Source organism: Stegostoma tigrinum, chromosome 38, assembly GCF_030684315.1.
Source record: "Stegostoma tigrinum isolate sSteTig4 chromosome 38, sSteTig4.hap1, whole genome shotgun sequence".
In the NCBI taxonomy this organism is placed as follows: Eukaryota; Metazoa; Chordata; class Chondrichthyes; order Orectolobiformes; family Stegostomatidae; genus Stegostoma; species Stegostoma tigrinum.
The window spans coordinates 19,855,214-19,873,579 of NC_081391.1; the positions used below are offsets into that span (position 1 = coordinate 19,855,214).

General features: G+C 43.7%; 1 protein-coding gene across 3 annotated transcripts in view; it reads left to right on the forward strand.

Annotated features, from left to right (window-relative positions):
• The window catches only part of LOC125447222 (transcription intermediary factor 1-beta-like), a 97,477-nt gene extending 79,404 nt beyond the window's left edge, over window positions 1-18,073 (forward strand). For all 3 annotated transcript variants that reach the window (XM_048521460.2, XM_048521461.2, XM_048521462.2), the window contains 7 exons: window positions 2,640-2,688; window positions 4,744-4,930; window positions 10,312-10,664; window positions 11,865-11,988; window positions 13,292-13,369; window positions 14,118-14,252; window positions 17,366-18,073. In XM_048521460.2, the coding sequence (XP_048377417.2) occupies window positions 2,640-2,688; window positions 4,744-4,930; window positions 10,312-10,664; window positions 11,865-11,988; window positions 13,292-13,369; window positions 14,118-14,252; window positions 17,366-17,584 (1,145 nt within the window). In that variant the 3' untranslated portion in view covers window positions 17,585-18,073. The remainder of the gene's footprint in view (window positions 1-2,639; window positions 2,689-4,743; window positions 4,931-10,311; window positions 10,665-11,864; window positions 11,989-13,291; window positions 13,370-14,117; window positions 14,253-17,365) is intronic.
• The last annotated feature ends 293 nt before the right edge of the window (window positions 18,074-18,366 follow it).

Here is an 18,366-nt window from a genome sequence, read left to right on the forward strand (position 1 = left end):
GCTCATCCTCCGAGAAGATTCACAGATCTTCTGAATGAAGAAATTTCTCTGGTGGCTTAGTGGTCACCACGGCTGTCTCGGTTGCCAGGGACCTGAATTCAATTCCACCCTCGGGCGAATATGTGGAGTTTGCATATTTTCCTTGTGCCTGTGTGGGTTTCCTCCGGGTGCTCCAGTTTCGTCCCACAGTCCAAAGATATGCAGGCTAGGTGGATTGGCCATGCTAAATTGCCTGTAGTGTTCAGGGATGGGTAGATTAGGTGGATTATAGGGAGATTTGGTCTGGGTGGGATACTCTGAGGTCATTATGGACTCATTGACCCGAAGGGTCTGTTCTATGCTGCAGGGATTTTATGATCTAGCCCCTCGTCCGAAGTCTCTGGACCTAAGGTTCTACACATTTCACCAAAACAAAAGCCTCTTGCACCACCCTATTGAGCCTTTCAATCTTCAATTTGATTACCTCTCAATCTTCTAAATTGATTAGAATAAGATCTTTTGGTGCAGAGGGCCAGTGCAGGCATGATGGGCCAGTTATCTTCTGTGTTTTAATCATTTAAAGGCCAAAAGAGAACCATCGACTTACTCTTACTTTCTCTGTCCTCATAGGGCAACTCTCTTATTCCAGGAATGAATGAGCAAGGACTTTTCCATGTCCTTGTATTTTTGTGATATTTCTTTTAAAATCCCTTGCTACTTTCCCTTTTCTACCCAGACCTCTTAGAAGTTCAAGAATGTGATTGTCTCATTCATCTTTCTGCCCATCGTTTGAATCCTGAGGTGACCTTCCATTTTTCCGCTTTTTTGTCTTTCCTTTTGTTCCTCATCAGTTCTGACTTTTTCAAAACTCATTGTGCTACTTCCTACTCAATCCACCACTTCTTTGTACTCCCAAACTGTGGATCCTGTCACCCCCCCCCCCCCCCCCATTCTTCCCTGACACTTTCCTCAAATATAAGCATTCATTACGAAGCCCTACATTGTTGAATCACTACAGTTCTGTTCCTGTCACCTTTTGTCTGTTCTTTTCAACCTTGGTGTTTTGTGAAGGCATCGCACCCTAGTCTGATGAAAGAAAGAGTCATGCCCAAGATTTGATGATTGAAAGCTAGTCTTGGCAGGGATTTTAGAGCCATGTAATCATTTTTAAAATTCCTTATTAATGCACTATATTTCAGTAGCTTCAGGGAGGAGCACAGAAAACCAGGAACACCCCCAAAAAGCACTTCCGAAATGTGAGACAGGAGTAGGATCATGTCGCTTCAGCCCCTGGCGACCTAACTCCATAAGTCTACCGTTGCCCCATATCCCCTTCGGCTGGTGAATAAAAAATCAAGTGTTTACGAATTTAGCCAGGCGAAGGCGTTTTAGGCTTTGTCCTTTAGTCTTTGACCTCACTGATTGGAAGTTGTTTCTCTCTATCTACACTGTCTGCTCCTTTCACATCTTGAAGACTTGAATCAAATGGTTCCATGGATGAGCGCCTTCAGTTACGTAGATTGGAGAAGTTGGGACTGTTTATTTTGGAGAACATTGAAAGGAGATTTGATGGAGTATTTACATGCAGGACTTGAACAGTAGATAGAGAAATACTATTGCACTTGCTGGAAGGATTGAGAACAAAGTGCTCAAATTTAAGGTAAAAGCAATAGTGACATGAAGAGAAACACTCAGCCACAGCAAATAGTTAGTATGCAATGCCAGTGATTATGGTAGTTTCAACAGGGGCATTCAAGAGGGAATTGAATTGTTCTCTGAAAAGGAACAATGTGCAGGGTTTAAAGGGAGAGTGACACTAGGTGAATTAGTTGACACTAGGGGATGGCACAGTAGTTAGCACTGCTGCTTCACAGTACCAAGGACCCTGGTTTGATTCCAGCCTTTGGTGTTGGTGTGCGTTTTCACCCGGAGGTCCAGTTTCCCCCTAGTGTCCAAAGGTGTGCAGACTACGTGAACTGGCCATGTTAAATTGCCCTGTAGTATCCAAGGATATGTAGGTTAGGTGCATTAGCCTGGCTAAATGTGGGGTTCTGGGGATAGGGTGGGTCTGGGTGGGATGCCGTTCAAAGGGTTGGTGCAGACGCAGTGAGCCGAATGGCTTCTATCTGCATTGTAGGGATTCTGTGATTCTGTGAATTCCTCCTTCAGAGAGCTTGTGCGATAGTGGCAGACTGAATGTCCTCTGCTGTGCTGTTGTATTTCAGTTCTCTGATTCTGTGAAGCTTAACCATCCAAAGTTTAGAAAATTCAACTTGTGTACAGGCACAGGAGCAAATGTGTTTTCCCCACACCAACACATTAGGGGTATTGCTCCCTTAAATATTTCTATACAGGTAGTTCTGCTATAACGTGTGTTATTAACGCGAATTGGCTGTAAAACATTGATGAATGGGGACGCTGTTTGGGTAATGCGAATGTTTTGCTGTATAGGCATAGCCATTTTCTATCATGAGAGGTCACACAAAATGCCATTATTGCGTTAAATGAGAGCTACCTTTTCAATGTGTTATCTAGCTTAATATAATTAAGTGCATTCCATATTATGTGCATAGTATGTTAGTAGTAATACAGAAACCATTCTGTATTTATTTTATTTATGCAGCTTATTTGACCAGTTAATTTTGTGTTTAACTGCTTAGAGCTTGGATGCATACCTTTGCCGCGTACCTTGAAGTGCAGTGGTGACAGGTAAGAATTGATGTTTCACAATGTAATTTCCTAATAAACCAGTTTATACAGGCTGGAATAATAGAAGGATAGAAGTACACACTATACTTTTCAAGGGTACTTAAAGTATTCCAATTTGAGATGGAAACTCTGAAATTGACTTTCTTCATTCCCTATATAGCCTTCTAATCTCCATTCCCCCCCAACTGCATCATGCAACTGGTAGTCCCTGCAAAATCTTCCTCCTTTGTTTTTTTGCATGCATGAAGATTTGATTTTCCACAGTCATTGTTCATCTTGTGATAAACTTGGGGCAACCAACAAGTTCAGAATTAGTTGAGCTTTCATCAGAGCCATGAACCTGCAGATGTACATCAAAGTCTGTCGACAATACACGTGGCACAGCCCTGTTTCTTCCTGAGATTAATCCAGTTAATTCATCGTAGCCCCAGTCCTGCAATTGAACTTTGGAGTTTTTTCTATGTGTGATGTTAATTTCATATTGACTATATCTAACTTCCTATCTCTTGTTCTTTCCACATTATTCCCTTTTCTTGACCAGTAAGCACCTTTCTCTTGCACTGGGAAATAACCTAAGCAGTGATACACCTCTCCCTTCTATTTGTGCTGCCCCCAGAAGGTGGTGCATCTTGGTTTGAAGGTCAATTTCACAGTTACGTGCAGTAACATTTTAGTCTGAGTTCACAGTGCACTGCAGAGTTTTCACCATTATAGGTTGCTACCACAGGCTGAAGAAGCTTTCAAGTTTATGCCACTGCTTAGGGACCACAGTCAAACTGACATTAAGCTCATGCGCTCTGTAAAGCCGTTGACAGAAGGAGCTGTCTCAGTGCTTCATAAGATTTTGTGTGTCACCTAACCTGAGAGTATTCATTGGAGACGGGGAGATCAAAATGGAAATCACCTCAGGTCCCTGCAGTGAGACGCTTAGGTGAGGGCAGAATTACTAATGAACGATATCTCTCAGACCCTGGCATTAAAGGCCTGTGTACTCATTATCCCCCAGACTGAGAGTGAACAGACAGCATGTCATTTACCCATTCTAGCGCTGAACCTCGGAGGAGAACATTACATGAAACAGGAACAGGAGTAGGCCCGTCAAGCCTGCCCCACCATTTAATTTAATTGTGGCTAATCTGACATTGCTCGCATCCCCTTTCCCCATAACCCTTATTCATGACTGATCGGTAATCTATCTATCTCAGCCTTAGATATATACAAGACTTCTGTCCCCACAGCTCACTGTGGCAAAGAACTCTAGAGGTTCTGAACCCTCTGAGAAAAGGAATTCCTCCTCATCGCAGTCTTAAATTGGTGCCCTCTGGTACTAGACTCTCCCGTGAGGGGAAACATCCTCTTAGCATTTAGTCTGTCGAGCATTTAAGAATCCTGTATATTCCAATGAGATCACTTCTGGTTCTTCTGAATGCCAGTGAGTAGAGTCCCAAATACTGTAATTTGCTCATAAGACAACTCCTCCGTTCTCGGGATCATTTTAGAGAACCTCTGAACTGCCTCCAATTAAATAATCGCTCCTTAAATAAGGGGACCAATATTGTTCACAGTACTCCAGATGTAGCTTCACCAGCGCTTGTACGGCTGCAGTAAGACTTCGCAGCTCTTACACCCTGACCCCCTTGAAATAATGGGCAACCTTCCATTTGTCATCCTGATAACCTGCTAAACCTGTGTGCTAGCTTTCTGTGTTTTGTGTACAAGAACCCCCAAGTCCCTTTGTGTTTTCTGCAGTTTTCCTCCGTTGAAAAATATATTCTGTTCTTTTATTGTCCCTTCCAAAATGAACAACTTTGCATTCGCCCACATTATACTTTATTTGCCCAAGTTTTTGCCTGCTTACTTGACCTGATATCTCTCTGTAAACTGTTTGTATCCCAGTCACAATCCGCCATATTTTTGTGTCATCTGCAAGTTTGGCTATAGTACATTCACTTTACCTCAATTACTGCAACTTCCAATTCCTGACTGTTTTAATCGTTTGTTTTCTGGTGTTTGGTAACATTGCATAAAGATGAATGCTTTTCTTTCTGATTATAGTTCCAACTCCAGGGCTGAATCCAAATTGAGGACAAAGGTTCCGTATGTGCGGCTAGAACGCTTGCAGATTGATCTGTCCACTGACACCGAGCTACCAACCTTCAAATTGCTACCAGGCAGTGGCCAGGATGAGTTCAGCCTGATCGTCATTGAAGGAGAAGGTTTACCTTTGAATCCATCCTTCAGGGTATTTATAGGCTTGTTCTTTGACTCAGAATTGCCACAATTTATAATCTAGCAATTGCATTCGCATAAATGAATTCCGTGTATTTACCTGAAAATGTTATGGGTTACATTAATACAAACATAAATAGGAGCAGGCCATTCAGCCCTTTAAGCCCACTCAGCTATTCAATGGGATTAAACCATAAAGGGTATCGATAAGAGTTAATGGTAGGTGTTCTTTCCCTCGGATGCAGATTTCAAGACTAGGGGGCATATTTTTAAGGTAAGAGGAGAGAGATTTAAAAAAGACATGGGGGCAATTTTTTTTAACACAAAGGGTGGTTTGCCTGTGGAATGAACTTGCTGAGAGAAGTGAATGCAGGCAGTTACTGCATTTAAAAGACACATAATTAGGTATGCCAAAAGGAAAGTTTTAGGGGGATATGGGCCAGGAGCAGGCAGGTGGGACTAGTTTTGTTTGGGATTATGTTCGGCATTGTCTGTTTCTGTGCTGTATGACTCTGTGACTATGGCTGAACTTCCATTTCAACATCACTTTTCCTGCAGTTTTACCAAATGCCTGGGAATTCTTAAATGTAGAAATATATTGATCTCAGTCTTGATCAAATTCAGTCGCTGAGCTCCACTGTCCTCTTGGACAGAGAAATTTACAAAGTGTCCACCTTCTAGGCAAGCAAATTGCTCTTTGCCACAGTCCTAATTATCTACCCTGTTTCTGAGACTGTCTGTCTGTCATCCTTCCCTCAAAATCAGGGCAAATATCCTTCTTATATCTACCAGTCTGTACAAATTTTCTATAGTTGAATGCGGTCATCTTGTTTTTCTAACCTCTAGATTATAGACTCCTTTTGAAACTACTTCCTCTGCTCCCTCAGGCAGTTCCTTCCAGATTGCAACAACTTGCTGTATTGTTAAAAATGTGTCCATGTCTCTCCTCTTGCTCTTTGGCCAACTGTGTTTAAATTTTTTGGCTTTATTCATTTACGGGATGAGGACGTTGCTTTTAGGCAGTATTTGTTGCCCATCCCAGTTGCCCAGAGGGCAGTTGAGAGTCAGCGACATTGCTGTCGAACCGGAGTTACATCTAGGCTAGATTAGGTAAGGATGGCGGTTTCCTTCTCTAAAGGACATTAGTGAATCGGATGGGATTTTCCAACAATTAGCAATGGATTCATGGTCATCACTAGATCTCTAATTCCAGATATTCAAATTCCACGATCTGCCATGGTGGGATTTGAACCCAGAGTGTTGGTTTAAACCTGTGGTTACGTACACTCCCACCCGTGGGGACAGATTTTTTTCTGACTGCATTGTCTAAATCTTTCATCATTTTGAACACCTCTATCAAGTAATTTTATTCCTGAATTCAATGCTCTAATTACTCTCCTACTTAGCTCAATTGAATAATTCACTTTAAGTTCACAAATAACATTGAAATGTCAGCAGCAGACCATATTTTTGTTTAATAAGTTTGTTTTAAAAGGATAAAGGGAAAGGAAGTTGTATCAGAATATATTTGAAAGATCTTGGACTAGCACAAATTTAATGGGCTGAATAGTGTGTAATTACTATGATTGTGTACTCTGCGTGTATTTTCAACTGTGGATGTTGCCACTTTTGTGAGAACCTTTCTTCACAGCAAGCAGTTTGTTCGCATCGATTATCACTCCCTTTCCATTTCTGAGGTCACTTCAAAAGTCTCTTTTTTGGCAAAGCAAATGTTATTGCTCTTGAAATTCATGAAGAATACTTCACTTCTGCAAACCATTACCTTACTCTCATAAATCCATGCATGAGCTGGCCTTAAGGAGTAACTGCATTCTGATTAAAGACGATCTGTTGGCATGTTCGTAAAACTGAACCTGCTGACACTGATTCAGGTTAGTGAAGAATGAAGTACGTAGCCTGTAACTGTAAACTGAATCTTCATAGAACTTGCAGTCCAAAAGAGAAATTCTCTTACACTGTTTGTTGGCACTTGCTGGGAGTGGAAATCCAGAGGCTTAAAGCAAACTGTTATGCAACATGTGTTCCCAGTATGCCAAGGTTATGCGCGATGGAATCATTTCCCTTAGTTATAATAATAATAGAAGTGACTCATTAACATATTGTGATTAGTCTCCTTATAAATTCTGCTCAAACAGACTATTCTCAAATTATGATTCTCTACTTTTGAGAAACCTGGAGAGTATAATGAAGCCTTTTGGGATGTCATATTATTTCTGCTAATTAAAGCATGTGAATTAGATTATAAAAGAAATTTTCTCTTGTTCAATAAAATATGCATCGTATTTATTGGAAGACTCAGTGGATGATGGATGGTTCCTGAATTCATTCTTGGGGTGTGGGTGCTGCACCATAATTTATTAAAAGTTGAGTTACTTTGTGAAAGTGGTGATGAAGTTAATTTTGAGCCCTTGCTGCAGATCATGTGGAGAAGTCCTCCCCACAACGTTGCTGGGCTGGATGTTTAATAATTTTTGACGCAATGGTGATGAAGGAGCAATGATTATATGTCCAGGTGAAGATGGCATGTGACTTGAAATACCCTTGAAAATCTAGCAGGTAGAAGCCACGGTTTTGGGATGTGTTGTTGAAGCCGCCTCAATGACTTGCAGCTTTTGCTTTCATTATTCAAAGACGACTTGTGTGCTGTGCTTCTGTGATGGGTCTTCATATGACTGAACAGACTGCTGTTGATCCACTTACCTTTAGGCAGATGGGGCAGGGTGATTCCATGAGATAATGTTATCCAGAATGAAATACTTCCTGCCTTTTCTTTCCTCCTCGGCTGCTATTCTGCTTTACCCTTAAGGCATCTGGCCGCCAAGCATAATGCAGCTTTATAAGTTGGTAGCAAGGTTCCACGCACACTAATGTCAAAGAGCACTTGAGTCTCTTGGAAGCATTTTCTTTGTCCTCTGCTAGAACGTGGACATTTGAGAGTTGAGAAAACAGGACCTGAGAGATTTTTTGGCCATCAGGACACAGCGTTTGGTGTATCATTAATTTTTGCAGGATGAATGCTTGTGGAGGAGGCTTCAAGATAGACACTAGACTTCACTTGAATCAGGAGAATGTGGAAGACGCACTGCCGATGAAATTTTTTATTTGTTTTTGATACACATTCTAGGTCTCACTGCAGCACAGGAGTGTAGAGGTGACAGTTTTTCTGTATGACTTAGAAAGCTACTGCTTTGTAACTTGTCGATAACACACGCAGAAGTTACTATGTATTTGTGACAAAGGCACTGAATATTCAGGCAGCAAATTGCAATAATGTATCATCAAAAACAAGAACAAAGTTTCAAAAACCAAATACTGCAGACACTGGAAATCTGAAATACAAATAGAAATGCTCGGTACTCCAGGTAGTACGTACCCTGCAATGGTAACCCTTTCTGAGCTGCCCATTGCCTAACCTGCTGAACATTTCCAGAATGTCCTGCTTTTATTGTGAAAGGGAGAGAGCTGAGATTGTAACACAGTGTGTAATGCACTTGTGAAGATGCCAACTTCAGGAGCCAACTTATGCCTCAGCTGCGCTGACCTCCATCATATGGGCCAAGGAGTGGGAAAGTCATACAGAGATAATGGGAACTGCAGATGCTGGAGATTCCAAGATAATAAAATGTGGAGCTGGATGAACACAGCAGGCCAAGCAGCATCTCAGGAGCACAAAAGCTGACGTTTCGGGCCTAGACCCTTCATCAGAGAGGGGGATGGGGGGAGGGAACTGGAATAAATAGGGAGAGAGGGGGAGGCGGACCGAAGATGGAGAGTAAAGAAGATAGGTGGAGAGGGTGTAGGTGGGGACGTAGGGAGGGGATAGGTCAGTCCAGGGAAGACGGACAGGTCAAGGAGGTGGGATGAGGTTATCTATCCACCTATCTTCTTTACTCTCCATCTTCGGTCCGCCTCCCCCTCTCTCCCTATTTATTCCAGTTCCCTCCCCCCATCCCCCTCTCTGATGAAGGGTCTAGGCCCGAAACGTCAGCTTTTGTGCTCCTGAGATGCTGCTTGGCCTGCTGTGTTCATCCAGCCTCACATTTTATTATCTTGGAAAGTCATACAGGTTCTCTTTTCTGATTGCTAACCTATTGCAAAGTGCTCATCTGAATATCAGTGGAAGATAGAATGGTGTTCAGCTGTAACACCAACTACTCACAGCCTTCACTTTGCTAAGTAAGCCAATTCACAGCTGTGGAATTGTGCCGAATGCTCTTGGACACATAACCCCAAACCTTTTGATATTTCAGTGGGACGGAGTGGGAGCATGCCAGATGGGGTTCCATATAAACCACCTCTTGCACTAGTGTATCCTCGTGGTGCTGTCTGGCTGAAAGAGCTGACTTCTGCACTATCTTGCTGCATGCCACCAGTGGAGGTAGCGAAAATGCTGTGTTACACCTTGCCACGCCTGAGGGGAAGAGTAGGAGAAGTGAACCGAGAAAAGGGAATTGCAAAGCCGTAGTCTGATGGCCTAAAGCGCTGGTGTGGTCTCGACTGGAGTGTTGAGGCCAGTTTTGGGCAGCACACTTTGAGATTTGAAAAAGATTGATGACAGTGTTTTCAGAAGTGAGCTAGAGTAGAGTAGTGGTTGCTGTCATTAATGTGACATTTGCATGGGGATTGATAAAGGTATTCAAAATCAGAGAGGTTTGGCAGAGCAGATCGGGCATAACTTCTCTCACTGGTGCACAAGTCAGGAATGAGAGGGCACAGAATTTAAAGTAAATGGCAAAAGAAACAATAGTCACATAAGAAGAAACATTTTCCAGCAGTGAGAGGCTAGAGTCTAGAATGAAAATCAAAAGAGCTGCAGTATAGGATCTGGAATGTGCTGCCTGAGTGTGTGGCGGGGCGGGCTCAATTAAGAGGGAATTGGGTTATTATCGGAAACAGAAGAATGTACAGGGATCTGGGGAGAAAGTAAGATGGAATGGCACTGGGTGCTTAGGTTCAGAAAGCCAGTGCGGGCGGTGAGCGAAATGACCTCCCTCTGTGCTCTTACAATTCTGTGAAGGTGATGTAAGTATGATTAATTAGGAGCATCCTCTTAAACCTACATTTTAGACTAGATTACGACTAATCTTGCCAATTTATCCATCTTGGCATTGCACCTGTTCTTAGTCTTGCCTAATAACTACCTATGTATCGTGGATTTGGAATTTTCAACTGACTCGCCTCCCCATCAAAATTGTCATGATATTTGGGATAGCGATCTAGATTTCACAATGCCTTGTGTGCAGAACGTCACTGGTTGCTGTTTCTTTAATTTTAAGATTACCCACTCCCAAACCTGACAGCCCTCACCAACTCCCTTCCCACTCTAGACTACAACCCCCAGCAGCGAAAATAATAACTGTCTCCAACCCGCAGGCACCAACTCTGGAGAGCACGCTGACCCCACCGAACTCGGCCTCTCCTGCGTCAGAAACTGAAATTGAATTTGTGTTCAGCGAGAGGATGGAGGTGGGGACCAAGCGGTCCCACCATCACCATCACCAACACCACCACCCCCTCAGCCCCACGCCCTCCCCCAGTGAGAAGTCACCCGGGAGCATTCCAGATCTAAAGGCATCTCCACTGTGCAGCGTCAGTGAAAAAGGTGAGGAGTCAGATGAAGTCGTCTGCGTCGTTTGTGGGAAAGGAGGTGAGCTGCCCTGTTGTCGTCGCTGTCTGAAGGTGTTCCACATGGATTGCCACGTTCCTGCTTTGCCTAGTGTGCCCAGGTGAGGTTAAAATCATACTGTGCTGAAAAGCTGCTTTTTTGGCCCAGCTGGGTGCGGCAGTGTGGCTGCCCCATCTTCTCTTTAGCCCGTTGTCATCCTGACAAGAGGTGTAATTGAGCACTTCCATGAAAATCCTGGAAAAGTAATTTTGGATTGAAATCTAAAGCTCGTTTTCTCCCTCCATGTAATGATCAAACTTGTAACTCCAGCCAACTGAGAGACACACAGTGACCTGAAAGTCCAGTCTGTTGCAGTGCTGATTTCTGTAACTTTTAACAGTTCCCATTTGTGGACTGCTAAATTGCTGGTGTAGCAATCATTTCCCGCAGTTAATCTTGATACAGAGGCAAATCAATCATCCAATGCTGGATGTTACTGAGCTGCAGCCTGAAGCTGACATGCTTGTTTCACTAATGAGGAAGCTGTATGGACCTTAAGCTATGTTTGGATCTTGCAGACTTAGAACAGGCCAGTTTAAACTTAACTGTGATCACAGCAGCGGAATGATGCTTTAACATAGAGGTTCAGCATAGAGGTCAGTTTGCTGGCTGATGCAGAGTGACATCAACAGCACGGGTTCAATTACCATTCTGGCTGAGGTCACCATGAAGGTCCCACCTACTCAGCTTGTTCTCTCACCTGAGATGTGATGACCTTCAGGTTAAACTATCACCAGTTGTCTCTCTCTCATGCTTTTTCACTCTATCTACACAGTAAGTTTCTTTCCCCTGCACATGTTTACCTAGCTTCCTCTTAAATGCATCAATGTTTTTCTGACTATCTATATGGTAGCCAGCTCCTTATTCTGACCTCTGCCAGGGTAAAGAAGATTCCCCTCAATTTGCTGTTCGGTTTTTCCTGATGAGTGCAACCTCTGAGTATTGGTACTGTCCTTGTAAAACTGTGTGCAAAGTTGAAGGCAGCAGAAAGAGGCATCAACCTGGTGGATGTATAGAGTGGCTGCAGATGAGCTACAGCAGACAAATGCAGCACACCATGGGAGATCTCTTGGTTGGAGCATCTTTGTCACTGCCTCTCTATCCTTTTTTTTTAATACTGCTCAGAGGTGTCACTCCATGCCATGCATTATGGTGCACGTGTATTCTAAAATATATCTTGAGCAATGCCATACATTACCTGCTGGTTATTTTAAACAGCTGTGATTGTGTTTTTTCTCTCTCTCTCTCACTCACTCTGCAGCGTTGAATGGACGTGTTCGTTGTGTGTGGATTGGGCGGCATCTGAAATCCAGAATGAAAGTTCACCTGCGGTATTGGAAGCTGGAAATGGTTCATCAGACAGTCTTAGTACTCTCAATCAGAGGGTTTGTACTAAAACTGGATGTCAATGTTCAGAGGTCGTATGAGCAGGGTCCCGATTCTGTTGTGACTCTCTAAGATGAGAATTAAATTTGAGTGCGCTACAAACACACCTAGACATTTAAAGTTCTGAGTTGTAACTATGGTTTGTACTGAGTTAGCTGTTCTTAGCTAAAGGTAGCAGTTAGGGTGCAGCCATTAATCCTGAGTAGCTGTTGACTAGAGCAGGGAGGATCAACCTCATTTTCTGCAACTGATTGCTATCGTGTGGAAACCTTGATGCAGGCAACACATTGGGGAGAGCAGAATTGACTCTGCTGCAGTACATCCAAATTTCAAACTGGCCACTAACGCTCCCTGGGCTTGCTGGAAAGGAACAAATCCTTCAGGAAGCTGTCAGTCCAGTCATTCCTCAGCTGGACTTCTGGCAGCTATTTTCAGCAGCCCGTTGGTCCAGGGAGTTGACGACCGGGAAAGTGAAGAGTCCTTCTGGAAAATGCAGTGTGTGTGCGCACGCCCGAGTGAAGTTGATATTCGACAGCAGAGACTACACTGCTGACATTCGCTGGTCAAGTGATGTGCACGTGGCCTGGTATCTATCCAACTGCAACCTCAACCTGGTTCATACTTATCCAAGTTATACCCTGGCATTTTAAAGCATTTAAGTGCAAAAGGCAAAAGCTACCCCAATGAAAATGAGTTGCCAGTTGTTTGTAGGCAAACGAAAACAGACATTGCTGGGAAAATTCAGAAGGTCTGGTACCATCTGTGGAGAATAAGCAATGTTATTGTTTAGGGTCTAGTGTCTTTCTTCAGAACATAAAGTCACTGGTCCCAAAACGTCAACTCTGCTTTCTCTCCACAGATGCTACCTGACCTGCTGAGTATTCCCAGCAATGTCTGTTTTTGTTAGCGAGTTTTGAGAAGATTTGTAGCTCAAGTTGAGGTTCTGGATGTGAGTTTGCTCGCTGAGCTGAAAGGTTAGTTCTCAGACGTTTCATCACCATTCTAGATAACATCATCAGTGAGTCTCCGGTGAATCGCTGGTGTTATGTCTATATATGTTCTATATAAATAGAAAGCGGGACATAACACCAGCGATTCACCGGAGACTCACTGATGATGTTACCTAGAATGGTGACGAAACGTCTGAAAACTAACCTTCCAGCTCAGCGAGCAAACTCACATCCAGAGTCTGTTTTTGTTTCTGATTTCCAGCATCTGCAATTTTTTAGGTTTATTGTTTGTACACATTGTCTAGGTGTAAGAGTGCTGTCAGCTTAATGTGACTCATTTGTTGTTTTACAGAAATGTGAACATTTGCTGTTGTTGCTTCTCTCTCATAAGAGGAGTCATGCTCTTCAGAATCCTCCTGGACTCTTGCAAGTACGTATTTGAAGAATAGGTCTTTATTTTGTGACATTCGCTTGCTCAATTTGTTTAGAAACGAATGTATCAAATGTATCCGAGTCATCTGTTATGTGTAAAGGATTATGTGTCAGTGAGTAGCCCTGTCGTCCGTGATTTCAGCCCCCACTCCAGAGGCCTGACAGTCACAGTCCCAGCACTGAAGAGTGCTGTCCTACTGGAATTTCTGTTTTCAGAATGAGACTTAAGTTCAGATCTAGTCTGGCCTGATGGGTGACAGTGAAAGTCTCATGTTGCTACTTTGAAGATCAGTGCCTGGGCCAATGTCCACCACTTATTCCAGAATCAGTGCAAGACATTATTTCTCCTTTTTATGGGATCTTGCACTGGATGAACTGTTGCCACAGTGCATCATTAGCTAGTCAGTACTTAAGGGCCATCTTCATATTCTGAAAGGTGTTTTTATGTAAATTAAATTACTTTTCTTTATGTCTGCACACAATTCCAGTAGCCACCGCTGAGAAATTCACCAAGAACTTCCTTCACACCCTAACCCTGCTCTACTTTGCTGGGTGTTTGCTCTTCGCGCCGAGCCTTGCCTCGCGCCATCCTTTCACCTCACCTTGCCTTGTGCCATCTGTTCCCCAAGCCTTGCTACGTGCCGTCCTTTCTCCGAGCCTGGCCTCGCTTCGTGCCGTCCTTTCGCCGAGCCTGGCCTCGCGCCGCCCGTTCCCCGAGCCTAACCGTGGTCTTCTATCTGTTACAGTTGAAGAATCAGCCGGTCAATCTGTCTTCCATTAGAGCAAGACTTGAGAAGATGAGCTCACACCATTACTCCAGACCTGATGAATTTGTGATGGAGGTTCGATTAATGTTTAAGACATACAGCAAACTGATTCAGGTAATAGAATCCAGCCGGTTATTCTCGCTAGCTTTATTTTTGCTGGTTCACTTGCTTGTGCTTCTCATTAAGGCGATAATGTGACAGTTTCTCCCTGATTAAAACTCTCTGCCACTCTGAGCTCTCCCCCCACCACCACCCCACCTTTAAAACTGTGATGTCCAATGGTATATAGAACATAGAACAGTACAGCACAGAACAGGCCCTTCAACCCACAATATTGTGCCGACCATTGATCCTCATGTATGCACCCTCAAATTTCTGTGACCATATGCATGTCCAGCAGTCTCTTAAATGACCCCAATGACCTTGCTTCCACAACTGCTGCTGGCAACACATTCCATGCTCTCTCAACTCTCTGTGTAAAGAACCCGCCACTGACATCCCCTTTATACTTTCCTCCAACCAGCTTAAAACTATGACCCCTCGTGTTAGCCTTTTCTGCCCTGGGAAATAGTCTCTGGGTATCAACTCTATCTATGCCTCTCATTATCTTGTACACCTCAATTAGGTCCCCTCTCCTCCTCCTCTTCTCCAATGAAAAAAGTCCGAGCTCAGTCAACCTCTCTTCATAAGATAAGCCCTCCAGTCCAGGCAGCATCCTGGTAAACCTCCTCTGAACCCTCTCCAAAGCGTCCACATCTTTCCTATAATAGGGCGACCAGAACTGGACGCAGTATTCCAAGTGCAGTCTAACCAAAGTTTTATAAAGCTGCAACAAGATCTCACGACTCTTAAACTCAATCCCCCTGTTAATGAAAGCCAAAACGCCATATGCTTTCTTAACAACCCTGTCCACTTGGGTGGCCATTTTAAGGGATCTATGTATTTGCACACCAAGATCCCTCTGTTCCTCCACACTGCCAAGAATCCTATCCTTAATCCTGTACTCAGCTTTCAAATTCGACCTTCCGAAATGCATCACCTCGCATTTATCCAGGTTGAACTCCATCTGCCACCTCTCAGCCCATCTCTGCATCCTGTCAATGTCCCGCTGCAGCCTACAACAGTCCTCTATACTGTCAACGACACCTCCAACCTTCGTGTCATCTGCAAACTTGCTGACCCATCCTTCAATCCCCTCATCCAAGTCATTAATAAAAATTACAAACAGTAGTGGCCCAAGGACAAAGCCCTGTGGAACACCACTCACCACTGACTTCCAGGCAGAATATTTTCCTTCTGCTACCACTCGCTGTCTTCTGTTGGCCAGCCAATTCTGTATCCAGGCAGCTAAGTTGCCCTGTATCCCATTCCTTCTGAATAAGCCTACCATGGGGAACCTTATCAAATGCCTTGCTGAAGTCCATATACACCACATCCACAGCTCGACCCTCATCAACTTTTCTAGTCACATCCTCAAAGAACTCGATAAGGTTTGTGAGGCATGACCTGCCCCTCTCAAAGCTGTGTTGACTGCATTTGATCAAGCCATGCTCTTCCATATGGTCATAAATCCTATCCCTCAGAATCCTTTCTAACACCTTGCAGACAACAGACGTGAGACTTACTGGTGTGTAATTGCTGGGGATTTCCCTATTTCCTTTCTTGAAGAGAGGAATTACATTTGCCTCTCTCCAGTCCTCAGGTACGACTCCAGTGGAGAGCGAGGATGCAAAGATCTTCGCAAGTGGCGAAGCCATTGCATTTCTCATTTCCCAAAGCAACCGAGGACAAATCTGGTCCGGGCCTGGTGACTTGTCAATTTTAATGTTTGACAAAATTTTCAGCACATCAGCTTCCTCTGTCTCTATCCATTCCAGCATGCACACCTGCTCTTCAAAGGTTTCATTCACTACAAAGTTCGTTTCTTTCGTAAAGACAGAAGCAAAAAACTCATTTAGGGCTTCCCGTACCTCCTCAGACTCCACACACAAATTCCCTATGCTATCCCTGATCGGCCCTACTCTTTCTTTGACCATTCTCTTATTCCTCACATAAGTGTAAAATGCCTTTGTGTTCTCCCTAATCCGTTCTGCCAAGCCTTTCTCGTGCCCCCTCCTGGCTCTCCTCAGACCATTTTTGAGCTCTTTCCTCGCCTGCCTGTAATCCTCTAGAGCTGAGCTTGACTCTAGCTTCCTCCACCTTATGTAAGCTACCTTCTTCCTTTTGACGAGAAGCTCCACCGCTCTCATCATCCAAGGTTCCTTTATCTTACCCCTTCTTGCCTGTCTCAGAGGGACATATTTACTCATCACTCGCAACAACTGTTCTTTAAACAGTCTCCACATGTCTATAGTGCCTTTACCATGGAACAATTGCTCCCAGTCCATGCTTCCTAACTCGTGTCCAATCGCATCATAGTTTCCTCTTCCCCAATTAAATATCCTCCCATTTTGCCTAATCCTCTCCTTCTCCATAGCTATGTAGAATGTGAGGCAGTTATGGTCACTATCACCAAAATGCTCTCCCACCACAAGATCTGATACCTGCCCCGGCTCGTTTCCGAGCACCAAGTCTAGAATGGCCTCTCCCCTCGTCGGCCTGTCAACGTACTGCGTTAGGAAACCCTCCTGAACACACCTTACAAAAACAGCTCCATTCAAATCTTCTGCTCGAAGGAGGTTCCAATCAATATTGGGAAGTTTAAAGTCACCCATTACAACAACCCTACTACGTCTGCACTTTTCCAAAATCTGCCAACCTATGCTTTCTTCAATCTCCCTGCTGCTATTGGGGGGGCCTGTAGTATCGTGTATCACAAATTCAAAGTGCCAGATTTGCAATGGTAGAAACACTTGATATGCAATGTGGTGTTTGTGAACCGAAGAACAATTCTGCGTTTGTGTCAGAAATGTGCTTTGAGGACCCCAGTCCCAGTTTCTGAAGTCCACACTTACCATTCTTTTTCCTGCATTTTACTCTTCTCTCCTCTTCAGGTGAGTCTAAGGAAGTCGATTCAGTTAGATGCAGGTTAAGGGGAGCACACTGATGCCAAAGTTGATTTAAAGATTTTTTTTTCACTGTGTGAATGCATGTCGGTCTGTGTTCAATGACAGCTCACTAGACAGACCCCTGATGGGAATTTCAAGCATTTTGACTTCCTGGCCCCCTTTCATTGTTCAGTCGCAATGGTTTTAATATAAATTGTTTCCAATCAAATTCTCTTGAAGGATAAGGAAGTGACAGAGTCTGTGAAGACTTTGCATTCGTTCTTTGAGGAGAGGTTGGCGGATGTCTTCAGCGGCAAAACTTTCACCCCGTCCCCTGTGGATAAGCCAGAGGTGGAATTGGTCATCAAACACTGTGACGAAACTGACACGAGGGAGCCGGCTTGTTCTGCTGACAGCAGCCCACTTCAAGCTAAAAGGCGGCGGCTGGATGAAGACTAGCAGCTTTGGGTTGGGAAGCTTGTGTTTACGAACCAGTAACTAGGTGAATGGTTTGCCAGCTGAGTGCACATGCCGATCTTATTCAAGTGATTTTCGTTTTACGAGACTAAATACACGAGAGCCCCAGCAATCTTCAATGACTTTGATGTGCTAGGGTGCCTCAAGCTGGGTCCTGGGCAATAACAGGCATTGGAAAACTTCATCTTCAGAAGTGCCCAGTGTTGGATCAAGTCCAACTAGTGCAAAGATAATTTTGTTTTCTTGGTTTCTGGTCTACTGAGACTTTTACAAGCAGAAGTCAGAGCGAGAGTTGTGTTTTTCTATATGTAAACTGTATGTATTAAAAGAATTCGATAATGTGTAATATACATTGTCTGTATTTCATGTTGAAATTCATACTGGATCATAGTAAAACAGAAAAGGAAATAAACTCATTTCTCTGAGGGGAAATACTACGTCACTCAGTAATAAAAATGAAAGGAAAATCCATCTTTATTCAGAGTAGACTCTCTCTTCAATTCCCACTCTGTATTTCCCTCTCCCCATCCCTCTCACCCCCATCCCCTCCTTTCTTCATTCTCGTGGTATGGCTCAAGGTTGTCACTGGGTGTTGGAGTGAGACTGCAAAAGACAAATTTGATTCTGCTCCTCAAACAAACAACATAATGGTACTCCGTTAATGAAGTAGGAGCGAGAAACCACTGGTTCTTTTTCCACCTAGTGCCATCCAGAGGGAACACTGGAGCTAGCCATTTCTCTCGCCTGTCACTTACCATGAAGGA